Below are 14,149 nucleotides of genomic sequence, written 5' to 3'. Positions count from 1 at the left end.
CAGGGAGCATGTCTCTGCCTCCCCTCCTCTCACTACATTAAAAAAAAAAACTTAAATAAGAACACTGAGAGAGGTACACAAAACTAAATAGCATTATAGGAAAAAGGATTTGTGCTGTCTGCCACCTTTTTTTTTTTTTTTTTTGCCAATTCATAAGAGACAGAGATGAAGTAAGTATAAGAGCATCTTTAATTTCAATTGCAGCAACTTGAGAAGGTGTTGGGCAAATGAGTTGTAAAATCCGTATTTTTTGGTATTGTTCACTCTTTGTTAAAGATAAACACTGCTCTCACATGGTGATACTCTCATGTGATACAGCTAAATGCCCTTATTGCTTGGGAAGGGGTTTGGTTATACTAATGTGTGTGTGTGTGGGGGGGGGGCTTTTGCACCAAAAGGTTTTATTATTTTTTATTTATTTATTTTGTATTTTTCTGAAGTTGGAAACGGGGAGGCAGTCAGACAGACTCCCGCATGCGCCCAACCAGGATCCACCCAGCATGCCCATCAGGGGGCGATGTTTTGCCCCTCTGGGGCATTGCTCTGCTGTATCCAGAGCCATTCTAGCGCCTGAGGCAGAGGCCAAGGAGCCATCCCCAGCACCCGGGCATCTTTGCTCCAATGGAGCCTTGGCTGTGGGAGGGAAAGAGAGAGACAGAGAGGAAGGAGAGGGGGAGGGGTGGAAAAGCAGATGGGCGCTTCTCCTGTGTGCCCTGGCCGGGAATTGAACCCGGGACTCCTGCACGCCAGGCCGACGCTCTACCACTGAGCCAACCAGCCAGGGCCCTAAAAGGTTTTAAAAGGAGGAGCAAGGAAGCCATTTGCCATAGAGTGATCATGTTCTCGTAGAGAAGAAGAGCCCAGGTGTAGCAGGGCAGGGAGGCCATGTGGAGGAGGCGGCCCAAATGGTGGAATGTGGAGGTGGAAGTCTTTGATTCTAGGAAAACTCATTTGAATCAGTGGCTTTGGGAGCCCTGAATGGAAAGGGAAGTTTTTCCCGCTGTGTGTACTTTCTCACCCACTGGGTGAGAGCTAGGATTAAAGGAAAATGGACCCCCAGTTTTTGACTATTAATTTCTTACCACCTGTCCGAATCAAATGCGAATCTGAATTGGTCAGGTGCTGATGCTGCAAATACTGGCTTTACAGAAGGCAACTGATTAATTTTTCTGTAAATCTAAAATTGTCTTAAAGATAAAAATATATTAATAAATAAAATAGTATTGCTGAATTTGCATCCAGTAAGAGCAAGAAAGTAAAATACTACATTCTGGTTTGGCCTGACCGGTTGTGGAACAGTATCGACCCAGAATGTGCAGGTTCCTCATTTGCAACCCTGAGGTTGCCAGCTTGAGAGAGTGGGCTCATCGACAGGATCCCAAGGTCATTGGCTTGACCCCCCAATACACACACACACACACACACACACCACACACACACACACACCACACACACACACAGCACATGAGAAGAAATCTATTAACAAGTGAAGTGAAGCAAGTTAATTAAGCAGATGGAGTAGAGAGTTATCAAGTTCCTTTGGCCCCTCAGTTTCTCCTATTATTGTTTTTTTTACTGCAACTAAGGTGTTTCTTTTTTCCAGTTTCCCTATTATTAACACCTCACATTAGTGAATTGGTTACATTTAATTAACCAATATCAGTGTATCAACTAACATCAATACTTTCTTTGGATCTCCTTAGTTTTGTTAATTTTTAAAAATTTATTGATTGTTTGATGTGTCTCATCTCTCTCTTCCCTATCTCCAAGAAATAAAAGGGCATACTGCCTGACCTGCGGTGGCGCAGTGGGATAAAGCATCGACCTGGAACATTGAGGTTGCCGGTTCAAAACCTTGGGCTTGCCTGGTCAAGGCACATATGGGAGTTGATGCTTCCTGCTCCTCCCCCCCCTCTCTCTCTCTCACTCCTCTCTCTCTAAAAATCAATAAATAAAATATTTTTTTTTTAAAGGAATAAAAGGGTATTCAATGTTGTTGAACAAAAAAGTATGAAACAAGACTGTTTAGGTTTGTTAGCTTATATTTTGCATTGGCTTGGGCAGCGCTGTGTTTGTAGTCTATGGAAGGCTGTGATGCTTGCCCTCAGGGTGGCAGATTGCAAATTGTGCATTGCCTTCCTGCTTGGGAGGGGCCATTGTTTGCTGGAGAAGGTTTTTTTCCCCCTAGCTAGTTTTGCTAGACTGCAGAGAGAAAAAGAGAGAGAGAGAGAGAGAGAGAGAGAAGGAGTCCAGGTTGTGGAACTGGAGATGAAGTTGGGGTTTGGGAACCCAGATTTCCACCTGCCTGCTTGGCTGGGGAGTGCTGAGGTTGGTGGGGGCCTATGAATCCGGCTGAATCCGGAATGCTGAGGGGCTTGGGAGCCCTTACAAGATTTATTTATTTATTTTTATTATTTATTTATTCATTTTAGAGAGGAGAGGGAGAGACAGAGAGAGAGAGAGAGGAGAGACAAAGAGAGGAAAGGGGGGGAGGAGCTGGAAGCAGCAACTCCCATATGTGCCTTGACCAGGCAAGCCCAGGGTTTCGAACCGGCGACCTCAGCATTTCCAGGTCGACGCTTTATCCACTGCGCCATCACAGGTCAGGCCACAAGATTTAAATAAATGAATTGACCTACCATTTTCTGGCTCCATAGCTCCTTTACCATCTGCCCAAATCCAATGTGAACTTGCATGGCCATGATGGCAAGGGCCATGCCTTACATATGGCAAAACTGGCAGGATTCAGATCAGATTGGTATTGAGCCACTGCCACCCTTGAGGGGTGGGGTAGAGGCCTGGCTGTTGTTATGGTTTCCCATGGCACTCCTTTTGGGGACCGTAGGTGTAAAGCCAGAAGCCACGGCCACTATCACAGCAGCCCGGCTCATGCAGGTTAGCATTGGATTCGGACAGTCGGTAAAGAAACAACGGAGCCAAAAACTGATGGGCTGTGTAAGGCCAGGAGCCGCCATTGTGGCCATTCACATGCAGGTTCCCATTGGATTCGGGCAGATGATAAAGAAATGGCCGAGTCAGAGGATGGGGGGCCATCCTATTTATTAGTGTCTCACCAAGACAGGCAAACCACAAAAGAAGACAAGGGAAAAGCAGAAAACCAGCTCTTCCCATAAAGGGCAAGGGATCAGGGAAGCCCCTGCAATTGTGATAGCAGGAACTGTGTGTCTAAGCTCCTGGTCTGTCCCACTTTATAGTGTAGAAAACCAAAATCCCTTAATCCAATATACAAACAAGGAAGTCTCTGATACAAAGTCACTTATCCAAGGCATAATTGGATTCCTCATGAGAGTGCACCACCCAGATCATACAATCAGTCAAGGGTGTGGGGAAAAGCTTAGTCCCAAAACCAAACCTTAGGCTACAACGACCTGGCCTGCTTATAGCCTGTCCCCCACACCCAATATAAGTCAAAAGCGAGCAAACATATATATCATATTTACAAACTTATTTGACCAACAGGCTGTCATCTTTTTTTTTTTTTTTTTTTTTCTGAAGCTGGAAACGGGGAGAGACAGTCAGACAGACTCCCGCATGCGCCCGACCGGGATCCACCCGGCATGCCCATCAGGGGCGACGCTCTGCCCACCAGGGGGCAATGCTCTGCCCCTCCGGGGGTCGCTCTGCCGCGACCAGAGCCACTCTAGTGCCTGGGGCAGAGGCCAAGGAGCCATCCCCAGCGCCCGGGCCATCTTTGCTCCAATGGAGCCTTGGCTGCGGGAGGGGAAGAGAGAGACAGAGAGGAAGGGGGGGGGTGGAGAAGCAAATGGGCGCTTCTCCTATGTGCCCTGGCCGGAAATCGAACCCGGGTCCCCCACACGCCAGGCCGATGCTCTACCGCTGAGCCAACCGGTCAGGGCCGGGCTGTCATCTTTAATTCTAGCTTGCACCCGGTGGGCAAGTAAAACACACACTGGGCTCCAAAACCCACTCACATTCAGTGCTCACAAAGCCACTGACTTATCTGAGTTTCCTAGAATCAAAGGTTTCTAGCTCACCAGACTTAATCTCCTCAGTTCCCCATCTCCTTCCTTATCCCAGATACAAACTGTGCACAAACTGGCTTCTCACTCAACACTCCGCCATCTTGGCTGCTTCTCCTGGCCACATGGCCTCTTTCTGCTCTCTGCTCTGCTCCCTCTGCTCTCTCATGCTAATCATCCCAGGAACCAAGAGAGCAAGCTCCGTCCCCATTTTATAGTGTAGAAATCCAAACTCTTAATCCAATATACAAAATAGGGAAGTCTCTAATACAAAGTCACTTCTCTGAGGCATGATTGGATTGTACCACCCCACATCAAAAAAGGGTGGGAAAGGCTTAATCCCAAAACCAAGCCCCAGGCTACAAGGATTCTGCCTGCCCAGAGACACACATTAATATCACCTGGGCAACGGCCTCCACGTGGGCAGCGCCACTTTAACAAAGTGAGCATAATACATATTTTATCTGCCCAACAGTAGGCTAGCTGTATTTTACAGCTGTGAGAGGCTGCCTGAGGTCAAGAGCTCCAGAATGAGCTGCAAATCTAGAGGCAGCAACAACATGAGCTAGAATGGTCACAGGAGAAAGAGCTGCAGATCTGAGAACTGCAGGTCTGGCTAAAGGCTGAGAATCAGCAATGGCTTGAACTGGAGTGAAAGCTGGAAGAGGGGTTCGAGAGTTGCTGAGCACCTACAGTGCCTGGAACTGGAGCGATCTACAGGTTCATGAGATGCAGTTTGCCCTGGAGGTTGAACATTGGCAGTGGCAGTTGTTGGAGGAACAACTGTGGGTTCAGCTTCAGGCTGAGAGCTGGCAGCCACAGGAGCTGAAGATGGAGTTGTGCCTGTGGAGTGGCTCTGAGTCAGTGTTGCGCAGATAAAATATATTATGCTCACTTTAGTAAAGATCGCACTGCCCACGTGGAAGCCCGTCTCCCAGGTGGTGATATTAGTTACCCTTCCTGCTTGAGATGGGTGTGATTATGTTAATAAGTGTTGGGAGAGGGCTTTCACACCAAAAGGTTGGGTTTTTTTGTTTTTGTTTTTTTAAATTTTTATTTTTTATTTATTCATTTTTAGAGAGGAGAGAGAGAGGTAGAGAGAAGGGGTGAGGAGCTGGAAGCATCAACTCCCATATGTGCCTTGACCAGGCAAGCCCAGGGTTTCAAATCAGCGACCTCAGCATTTCCAGGTCGATACTTTATCCACTGCGCCACCACAGGTCAGGCTCACACCAAAAGGTTTTAAAAGGAAGAGAGATCACATTGTTCCGGGAGAAAGAGTGATTATGTTCTAGGACAGGGGTCAGGACCCTATGGCTCACGAGCCAGATGTGGCTCTTTTGATGGCTGCATCTGGCTCGCAGACAAATCTTTAATAAAAAAAATAATGTTGCCTGACCTGTGGTGGTGCAGTGGATAAAGCATCGACTTGGAATGCTGAGGTTGCTTGTTCAAAACCCTGGGCTTGCCTGGTCAAGGCACATATGGGAGTTGAAGCTTCCTGCTCCTCCCCCCCTTCTCTCTCTCTCTTTCTCTCCCCTCTCTAAAAAAAATGAATAAATAAAAAAATAATAATAATGTTAAGGCCCTGGCCGGTTGGCTCAGTGGTAGAGCGTCGGCCTGGCGTGCGGAAGTCCCGGGTTCGATTCCCAGCCAGGGCACACAGGAGAGGCGCCCATCTGCCTCTCCACCCCTCCCCTTCTCCTTCCTCTCTGTCTCTCTCTTCCCCTCCCGTAGCCAAGGCTCCATTGGAGCAAAAGATGGCCCGGGCGCTGGGGATGGCTCCTTGGCCTCTGCCCCAGGCGCTAGAGTGGTTCTGGTCACGACAGAGCAATGCCCCAGATGGGCAGAGCATCGCCCCCTGGTGGGTGTGCCGGGTGGATCCGGTTGGGCACATGCAGGAATCTGTCTGACTGCCTCCCTGTTTCCAGCTTCAGAAAAATACAAATAAATAAATAAATAAATAAATAATGTTAAAAATATAAAAACATTCTTGGGCCCTGGCTGGTTGGCTCAGTGGTAGAGCGTCGGCCTGGTGTGCGGGAGTCCCGGGTTCGATTCCCGGCCAGGGCACACAGGAGAAGCGCCCATCTGCTTCTCCACCCCTTCCCCTCTCCTTCCTTTCTGTCTCTCTCTTCCCCTCCCACAGACAAGGCTCCATTGGAGCAGTTTGCCCAGGCACTGAGGATGGCTCTATGGCCTCTGCCTCAGGCACTTGAATGGCTCTGGTTGCAACAGAGCAACGCCCCAGATGGGCAGAGTATCGCCTCCTGGTGGGCATGCCGGGTGGATCCCGGTGGGGCACATGCGGGAGTCTGTCTGACTGCCTCCCCGTTTCCAACTTCAGAAAAGGAAAAGAAAAAATATATATATATACATATATAATACATTCTTATGTATTACAATCCACTCATTTCCTACCACTCATGTTCATGGTTGCGGGTGGCTGGAGCCAATCACAGCTGTCCTCTAGGACAACACCAAATTTTTATTGGATAATGCATAACATACACAGGTCATTGTGAGGTCAGGAAGTAAACTTACCTTCTTTTTTTTTTTTTTTTTTTTGTATTTTTGTATTTTTCTGAAGCTGGAAACGGGGAGAGACAGACAGACTCCCGCATGCACCCGACCGGGATCCACCCGGCACGCCCACCAGGGGCGACGCTCTGCCCACCAGGAGGCGATGCTCTGCCCCTCCGGGGCGTCGCTCTGCCACGACCAGAGCCACTCTAGTGCCTGGGGCAGAGGCCAAGGAGCCATCCCCAGCGCCCGGGCCATCTTTGCTCCAATGGAGCCTCTGCTGCGGGAGGGGAAGAGAGAGACAGAGAGGAAGGAGGGCGGGGGGTGGAGAAGCAAATGGACGCTTCTCCTATGTGCCCTGGCCGGGAATCGAACCCGGGTCCCCCGCAAGCCAGGCCGACGCTCTACTGCTGAGCCAACCGGCCAGGGCTACCTTCTTCTTATTATTTTTATTTATTTATTCATTTTTAGAGAGGAGAGAGAGAAGGAGAGAGAGAGAGAGAGAGGAGAGAGAGACAGAGAGAGAGAAGGGGGAAGGAGCTGGAAGCATCAACTCCCATATGTGCCTTGACCAGGCAAGCCCAGGGTTTCGAACTGACGACCTGAGCATTTCCAGGTCGATGCTTTATCCACTGCGCCACCACAGGTCAGGCAACTTACTTTCTTTTAATCAAGTAGTCAGCTAGCTAATTGAAGAAACCCTTTTGATGAAGAAGATGGTTAAAAGAAAAAAAGATGAGGAGTATCGTACTTTTCAGCAGGAATGGACAGAGGAATTCACCTTTGTGGAGAGAGCAGGTTCTGCAGTGTGTCTAATATGCAATGATAAAATTGCATCAATGAAACGGTCAAATATAAAGCAGCACTTTGACACAGGCCATACTACATTTGCATCAAAATATCCAGCAGGGGACAGCAGGAAGAAAGCATGTCAAGAGCTACTGTGCAGAGTGCAAGCTAGTCAGCAGCAACACCGTGTTTGGACCCAACAAGGTGACTGGAATTCGGCTTGCTTTGCTGGTGATTTAGCAATTGTGAGAAACGGAAAGCCATTCACAGATGGGGAGTATGCCAAAACATTCATGCTTGATGTTGCCAATGAACTTTTTGACGACTTTTTGGATAAAGACAAGATAATCAAATGAATAAAAGACATGCCTCTGTGGGCAAGAACTGTTCACGATCGTACCATCATGATGGCAAATCAAATTGAGGCAACACAAGTGAAGGACATAAATGCAGCACCATTCTTTTCTCTCGCTTTGGATGAGTCAACAGACATAAACCATTTATCCCAGTTTAGTGTGACTGCAAGGTATGCTGTCAGTGACACACTACCACACTATGTGAGGAAAGTCTTGCTGTTTTGCCTATGAAAAAGACAACAAGAAGGGAGGATTTATTCAAGTCTTTCGCTGAGTTTGCTAAATAAAAAAATCTACCGATGGATAAACTTATTTCGGTGTGTACTGATGGTGCTCTATGCATGGTGGGGAAAAACAGAGGATTTGTAGCGCTTCTTTGTGAACATGAAAAGAGACCTATCCTAAGTTTTCACTGCATCCTACAGGCGCTTTGTGCTCAGATGTGTGGCGAGCAGCTTGGTGAGGTGATGTCGTTGGTCATTTGAGTGGTCAACTTTATTGTTGCCCGAGCTTTAAATGATCGCCAGTTTAAAACACTGCTGGATGAAATTGGGAATAATTATCCTGGTCTGCTTCTGCACAGCAATATGTGTTGGTTGTCAAGAGGGAAGGTGCTCAGCCATTTCACGGCTTGTCTGAGCGAAATTCGGACTTTTCTTGAAATGAAAAACATTCAGCATCCTGAGTTAGCTAACACTGAGTGGCTCCTGAAGTTCTACTATCTCGTGGACATGACTGAACATCTGAACCAGCTCAATGTGAAAATGCAAGGCATTGGAAATACAGTCTTATCCCTTCAACAAGCAGTGTTTGCATTTGAAAACAAGCTGGAACTCTTCATCGCTGACATTGCAACAGGTCGTTGACTACACTTTGAAAAACTGGGAGAGTTTAAAAATGCATGCACAGCAAGTGACCCTGCTCAACATCTTGATCTCCAGCAGCTAGCGGGCTTCACATATAATCTCCTGCAGTCATTCAAAGCATGCTTTGGAGAATTTCGTGAGTGCACTCGTCTTTTTAAGTTCATCACCCATCCACACGAGTGTACAGCGCTGACCTGAGTCACATCCCCAGTGTCTTAATCAGAGATTTTGAGCTACAAGCTGCTGACCTGAAGGCCTCAGACATGTGGGTGAATAAGTTCAAGTCACTGAATGAAGATTTGGAAAGACTTGCATGACAGCAAGCAGAGTTGGCGAGCAAACACAAGTGGGGAGAAATGAAAAAACTTAAACCCGCAGACCAGCTGATTGTCAAAACTTGGAATGCGCTTCCTGTCACATACCACACAATGCAGCATGTGAATATTGCTGTACTGACAATGTTTGGCTCTACGTATGCATGTGAGCAGTCTTTCTCATATTTAAAGAACGTTAAGACCAACGTACGATCACACTTAACGGATGGAAGTCTCAACGCCTGCATGAAGCTTAACCTTACCGTATATCAACCAGACTACAAAGCCATCAGCAAAACCATGCAGCACCAGAAGTTGCATTAATGGTAAGAAGTACTTTATTCATCATTGGTTAGCAACAGCATAACAATGTTATTAAAAAGAATTCAGAGACTTATTGTACTTTAAAAGTGTTGGTCTTACGCCTGACCAGGCGGTGGTGCACGGTGGTGCAGTGGATAGAGCGTCGGACTGGGATGCAGAGGACCCAGGTTCGAGACTCCGAGGTTGCCAGCTTGAGCATGGGTTCATCTGGTTTGAGCAAAAAAAGCCCAACAGCTTGGACCCAAGGTCGCTGGCTCCAGCAAGGGGTTACTTGGTCTGCTGAAGGCCTGCGGTCAAGCCACATATGAGAGAGCAATCAATGAACAACTAAGGTGTTGCAACTTGCAATGAAAAACTAATGATTGATGCTTCTCATCTCTTTCCATTCCTGTCTGTCTGTCCCTGTCTATCCCTCTCTCTGACTCACTCTCTCTCTGTAAAAAAAAAAAATAAAATAAAATAAAATATTTTTTTAAAAAAGTGTTGGTCTTACATAAAATGCACACGTTTACTTGTATCTAGTGTTAAACATATTGTGTGGTTCTCACGGAATTACATTTTAAAATATGTGGTGTTTATGGCTCTCTCAGCCATAAAGGTTCCCGACTCCTGTTCTAGGAGAAGTTCATGCTGTAGGAGAGCAGAGAAAGGCCACATAGAGGACAGGAGAAGCAGCCAAGATGGCGGAGTGCTGAGAGAGAAGCCAGTTTGTGCAGAAAGGAGATGGGGAACAGAGGTGAATGAAACTGGTGAGCTAGAAACCTTTTTTTTTTTAATTTTTAAATTTTTATTTATTCATTTTAGAGAGGAGAGAGAGAGAGAAGGGGGGAGGAGCAGGAAGCATCAACTCCCATATGTTCCTTGACCAGGCAAGCCCAGGGTTTTGAACTGGCAACCTCAGCATTTCCAGGTTGACGCTTTATCCACTGCACCACCACAGGTCAGGCAAGCTAGAAACCTTTGATTCTAGGAAACTCGGATAAGTCAGTAGCTTTGTGAGCACTGAATGAGTGGGTTTTGGAGCCCAGTGTGTGTATTTCTTGCTCACCGTGTGCAAGCTAGGATTAAAGATGAGGGCCCACCAGTTCTTGGCTCCATTGTTTCATTACTGACTGTCTGAATCAAATGAGAACCTGCATGGGCCAGGCTGCTGTGATGGTGGCCTTGGCTACTGGCATTACAGTTGGCGAGAGCAGACGTTTCCAGCTCCTTTTATGAGGATGAGGAGGCTCAGACTGAAGCTGCTGTCTGCACATTCAGAGCTTGGCTTGTTTTCATCCAGAAGCTAAAAACCCAGCAGCAAAGAGTACCTACTGAGCCTCTGGTAGGCTTGCTTCAATTGTGGGACACAGGGGTGGCATCATGCTCTCTGGAGCAGAGGTGGAAAGGTTGGCCACTGTTGTCATGTGCTTCAGAGCTGCCCTGACTACAGGGATGAGGAGGGAGGCCTGAGGCCCTATATGAACCTAGTTGCCTATAATGGATCTCTTTACCTTGGTGATTTACACAGACAGCTGGGCTGTCTATCATGAACTGATCACTGAGAGGTGTGATGGACCCTGTCTGCAACCAGAGGGGTCACTGGCTCCCATCTTAGATGGACATGCCGCTTGTGGACTGATGAAGGACCCTAATGGGGGGGCTCTGGTGGAGGCCCTCCTGCACCAGGAAGCTGGTCAAGTCCAGTTGGAGAGATGCATCAAGGACACTTTAAGGTTTCCATGGACACAGCCCTGGGCTGTGTCCCACCTACCATGGTCCTCCCTTCTACCATGGAGTAGGGGGCTAAAAATGGGCCTCCAATTTGCACCTTAGGATGAGTGCTCAGGGAGACATTGTGAAGGGCATCTCTCTAAGTGTTGCAATCGTATAACTTGTGCTATTGCTATAGTTTGTTTATATAATGTACCTCATTCCTTACATAGGGATACCTGTGGTGTAGATTGTGAAGCGAGCAAAGGGTGTAGAATGTTGGACAAGTGTGAACCAAGCATGTTTAGGTTTGCTTGCTTATATTTTGCACTGGCCTGGGTGTGTGTGTGTGTGTGTGGTCTATGAAAGGCTGCCAGTGCTGGCCTTCAGGGAGGCAGATTGCAAATTTTGGATTGCCTTCCTGTTTGGGAAGGGCCAGTTTGCTGGAGAAGGGTTTTTGCCCCCCAGCAGCTTTTGCTGGGGGGTGGTGTTGCTAGTGTGTGTGAGGGAGAGAGAGAGAGAGAGAGAGAGAGAGAGAGGAGGGAGAGAGGGGGAGAGAGAGAGAGAGAGAGAGAGAGAGAGAGAGAGAGAGAGATATGGAATCCAGGTTGTGGAACCAGAGACCAAGTTGGGGTTTGGGAGCCCAGATTTCCGCCTGGCCGGTTTGGCTGGGGTGTGCTGAGGCTAGAGAGGGCCTATGAGTCTGGAATGCTGAGAGGCCGAGGAGCCCTGCCTATTTGCTCGTCCTCGGTTAGGAAACTTAAATAAACGAATGACCCACCATTTTCTGGCTCCACAGCTCCTTTACCCTCTGCCCGAATCCAATATGAACCTACATGGCCATAGCCATGAGCACTGGCCTTACAAGTATCGCCCCCGCCCCTTGTCAGGGTACCTATGAGAAGCAATCAATGAACAACCAAATTGAACCAATCAGGAGTTGTTTCTCATCTCCTCTCTAAAAAAATTTTTTTTTAAATTCCCGTTTTGTATTTAAACTTAAAAAAAATTCTGAAAGGGCTGGAGAAATGGACACAGCTCGACTGATTTCAGAGGCCAGAATTCCTCACCTTTCCTATTTCTCTGACAAGAAGGCTGCGGAAGAAAACAGCTTGAAAAAATCACCCGGAAGCTGTGCAAAGGGCTCAGGAACTGGCTGCGCTGGGCGGGGCTTCGGGGTCTGCTGCCTTCCCACTGGCTGAGAAGACTCACGTGTCCTGGTGCGCGGTCACGCGACAAGAACCGAAACCGGAGACGGGCTATAAAGCGAAGGGGAAGAGGACTCTGAGCTGGTTTTTCCTTTCCCTTTCCTCACAACGCTTCCTTCGAGCCAACTGAGCTAGCTACCCAGGGGCCTCGCGTCGCTCTCGCCATGGCCCTCAGCGATGCGGACGTGCAGAAGCAGGTGAGGGCTGGGCGCTGGGCTTCGCGAGGCCGCGGCGCTGGCCGGATCCGGGCGGGGGCGGGTGGGGGCCGGAGCCGGATCCCGAGGCGGCTCCGGAGGCGCAGGCCTCGGGCAACCCAGGTGCCAGAGGAGGGTGCCGGGCCCCCGGTTCCTGTGTCGGGTGGCTGGTCTGCGGGAGAGAGCTAGCCGACCTGGGACCGGCCTCGTCCGCGCACGCCTGGCCCCGGGCTCCCCCTCCGGCGGCCTGGCTCTCCCTGGACGCGAGGTCGGGAAAGCCTGGTTCTGCGGACTTTTATTTCATCCCGAGGAGAGGGTTCTCAGTGCGCGGGCGCAGAGCGCGCGAGGGCCGGCGTGGCTATCTGCGCTGCCGAGGTCTTGAGCCTTCCCGAGCTCTCATCTCTGTCCTCGGGCAACATTCTCCGTGAGGGCGCGTCGTGTGCCGGCCTCCCGCTGGTCTCTGTTCGTTAGTACCTGTTCGATGCACCTTCGTCTTACGTTTGGGGGCCACAGCGCGGCATAGTGCTGAATACCAAGTAGAGGAGCCCAGGTTTACGTGGGACAGTTGTTAGGAAAGATGTGGACCTACGTCTGTTTTTGTAAGTGTGTAATCAGCCGCGGGACACTTTAGCTTTTTAAAAATAAACTATCCCACCTGACCAGGTGGTGGTGCAGTGGGTAGAGCGCCCACTTGGGATGCTGAGGGCTCAGGTTCAAACCCGGAGGTCTCTGGCTTGAGCCGTGGAATCATAGACGTGACCCGGTGTTCGCTGGCTCGAGCAAACAGTCACTGGCTCAGCTGGAGGCGCCCCCCCCCCCCCCAATCAAGGCACAAATGAGAAGCAATCGGTGAACTGTACTAAAGTGCCTAGGAAGAGTTGTTGCTGCTCATCTTTCACTTTTCCTGTCTGTCTCTCTCAAAAATAATAACAATTAAATGAAAATGAGCTGTCCTTTCAAGTTTGTAGGACTCAGGCATGTTATAACATTTTCCGGAGGTCAGTGTGGCGTTGATGGGCCTCAGTAAGTAACAGGAGAGGAGGATTTCCAATTGTCTGGCCAGCAGACATTCTGAAACTGTGGTCCTTACATCCAGGACTCACTGCCAGTAGGTTTCAGAGAGGAGAGCTCACAGCCTGATTTCCTCTCCGTAGGCTTTAGAGAACTAAGTCTACCTCTTTTTGAAGTGGTAGGAAAATTCTGACTAAAGCTCACTCACTGGCTTGTGAGTGTACTTGGATGAGCAATACAGTGTTTTTTCCTTGGATATTTCCATCTCCTTGAAAACACCTTTGCATTTTTATTCTTAACCTAATGTGCACTGAGAAGAGTGGAGTGTTCATTTTGGTGGTTCTGGTGCTAATCACAATGTAAAAAAGTGTGACAAAAATAGCAACTGAGAAGTTTAAGAAATCTTTTGAGCCTGGCCTGTGGTGGTGCAGTGGATAGAGCCATCGACCTGGAACGCTGAGGTCGTGGATTCAAAGACCTGGGCTTGCCTGGTCAGGGCACATACAGAAGGAAGCAATGAACCATTCAAGTGAAGCAACTAAGAGTTGTTACTTATCGTTGTCGTCGTCTCGTTCTCCTCCCTGAAATCAATAAATAGAATTTAAAAAAAAAATGTTTTGGCCTGACCAGGCGATGGTGCAGTGGATAGAGCGTAGGACTGGGATGTGAGAGGACCCAGGTTCGAAACCCCGAGGTCGCAGGCTTGATCATGGGTTCATCTGGCTTGAGAACGGGTTCACCAGCTTGACTGTGGGGTTGCTGACTTGAGTGTGGGATCGTAGACATGACCCCATAGTCACTGGCTTGAGCCTGTCGTTGCTGGCTTGAGCAAGGGGTCACTCGGTCTGCTGTAGCCCGTCCCCCATCAAGG

General features: G+C 48.7%; 1 protein-coding gene and 1 non-coding gene across 3 annotated transcripts in view; both read left to right on the top strand.

Moving 5' to 3' along the window:
• Positions 1-5,998: 5,998 nt before the first annotated feature.
• TRNAT-GGU (transfer RNA threonine (anticodon GGU)) lies at positions 5,999-6,074 on the top strand. Its single transcript has one exon. It is a non-coding gene; the product is annotated as a tRNA-Thr (tRNA).
• Positions 6,075-12,101: 6,027 nt separating this feature from the next.
• Positions 12,102-14,149, top strand: part of ATP6V1E1 (ATPase H+ transporting V1 subunit E1) — a 28,466-nt gene continuing 26,418 nt past the window's right edge. For both annotated transcript variants that reach the window (XM_066381151.1, XM_066381152.1), the window contains exon 1: positions 12,102-12,270. In XM_066381151.1, coding sequence (XP_066237248.1) covers positions 12,238-12,270 — 33 coding nt within the window. In that variant the 5' untranslated portion in view covers positions 12,102-12,237. The remainder of the gene's footprint in view (positions 12,271-14,149) is intronic.

Source organism: Saccopteryx leptura, chromosome 4, assembly GCF_036850995.1.
Source record: "Saccopteryx leptura isolate mSacLep1 chromosome 4, mSacLep1_pri_phased_curated, whole genome shotgun sequence".
NCBI classification, from domain to species: Eukaryota; Metazoa; Chordata; class Mammalia; order Chiroptera; family Emballonuridae; genus Saccopteryx; species Saccopteryx leptura.
This window is presented reverse-complemented; position numbering and strand designations above follow the sequence as displayed.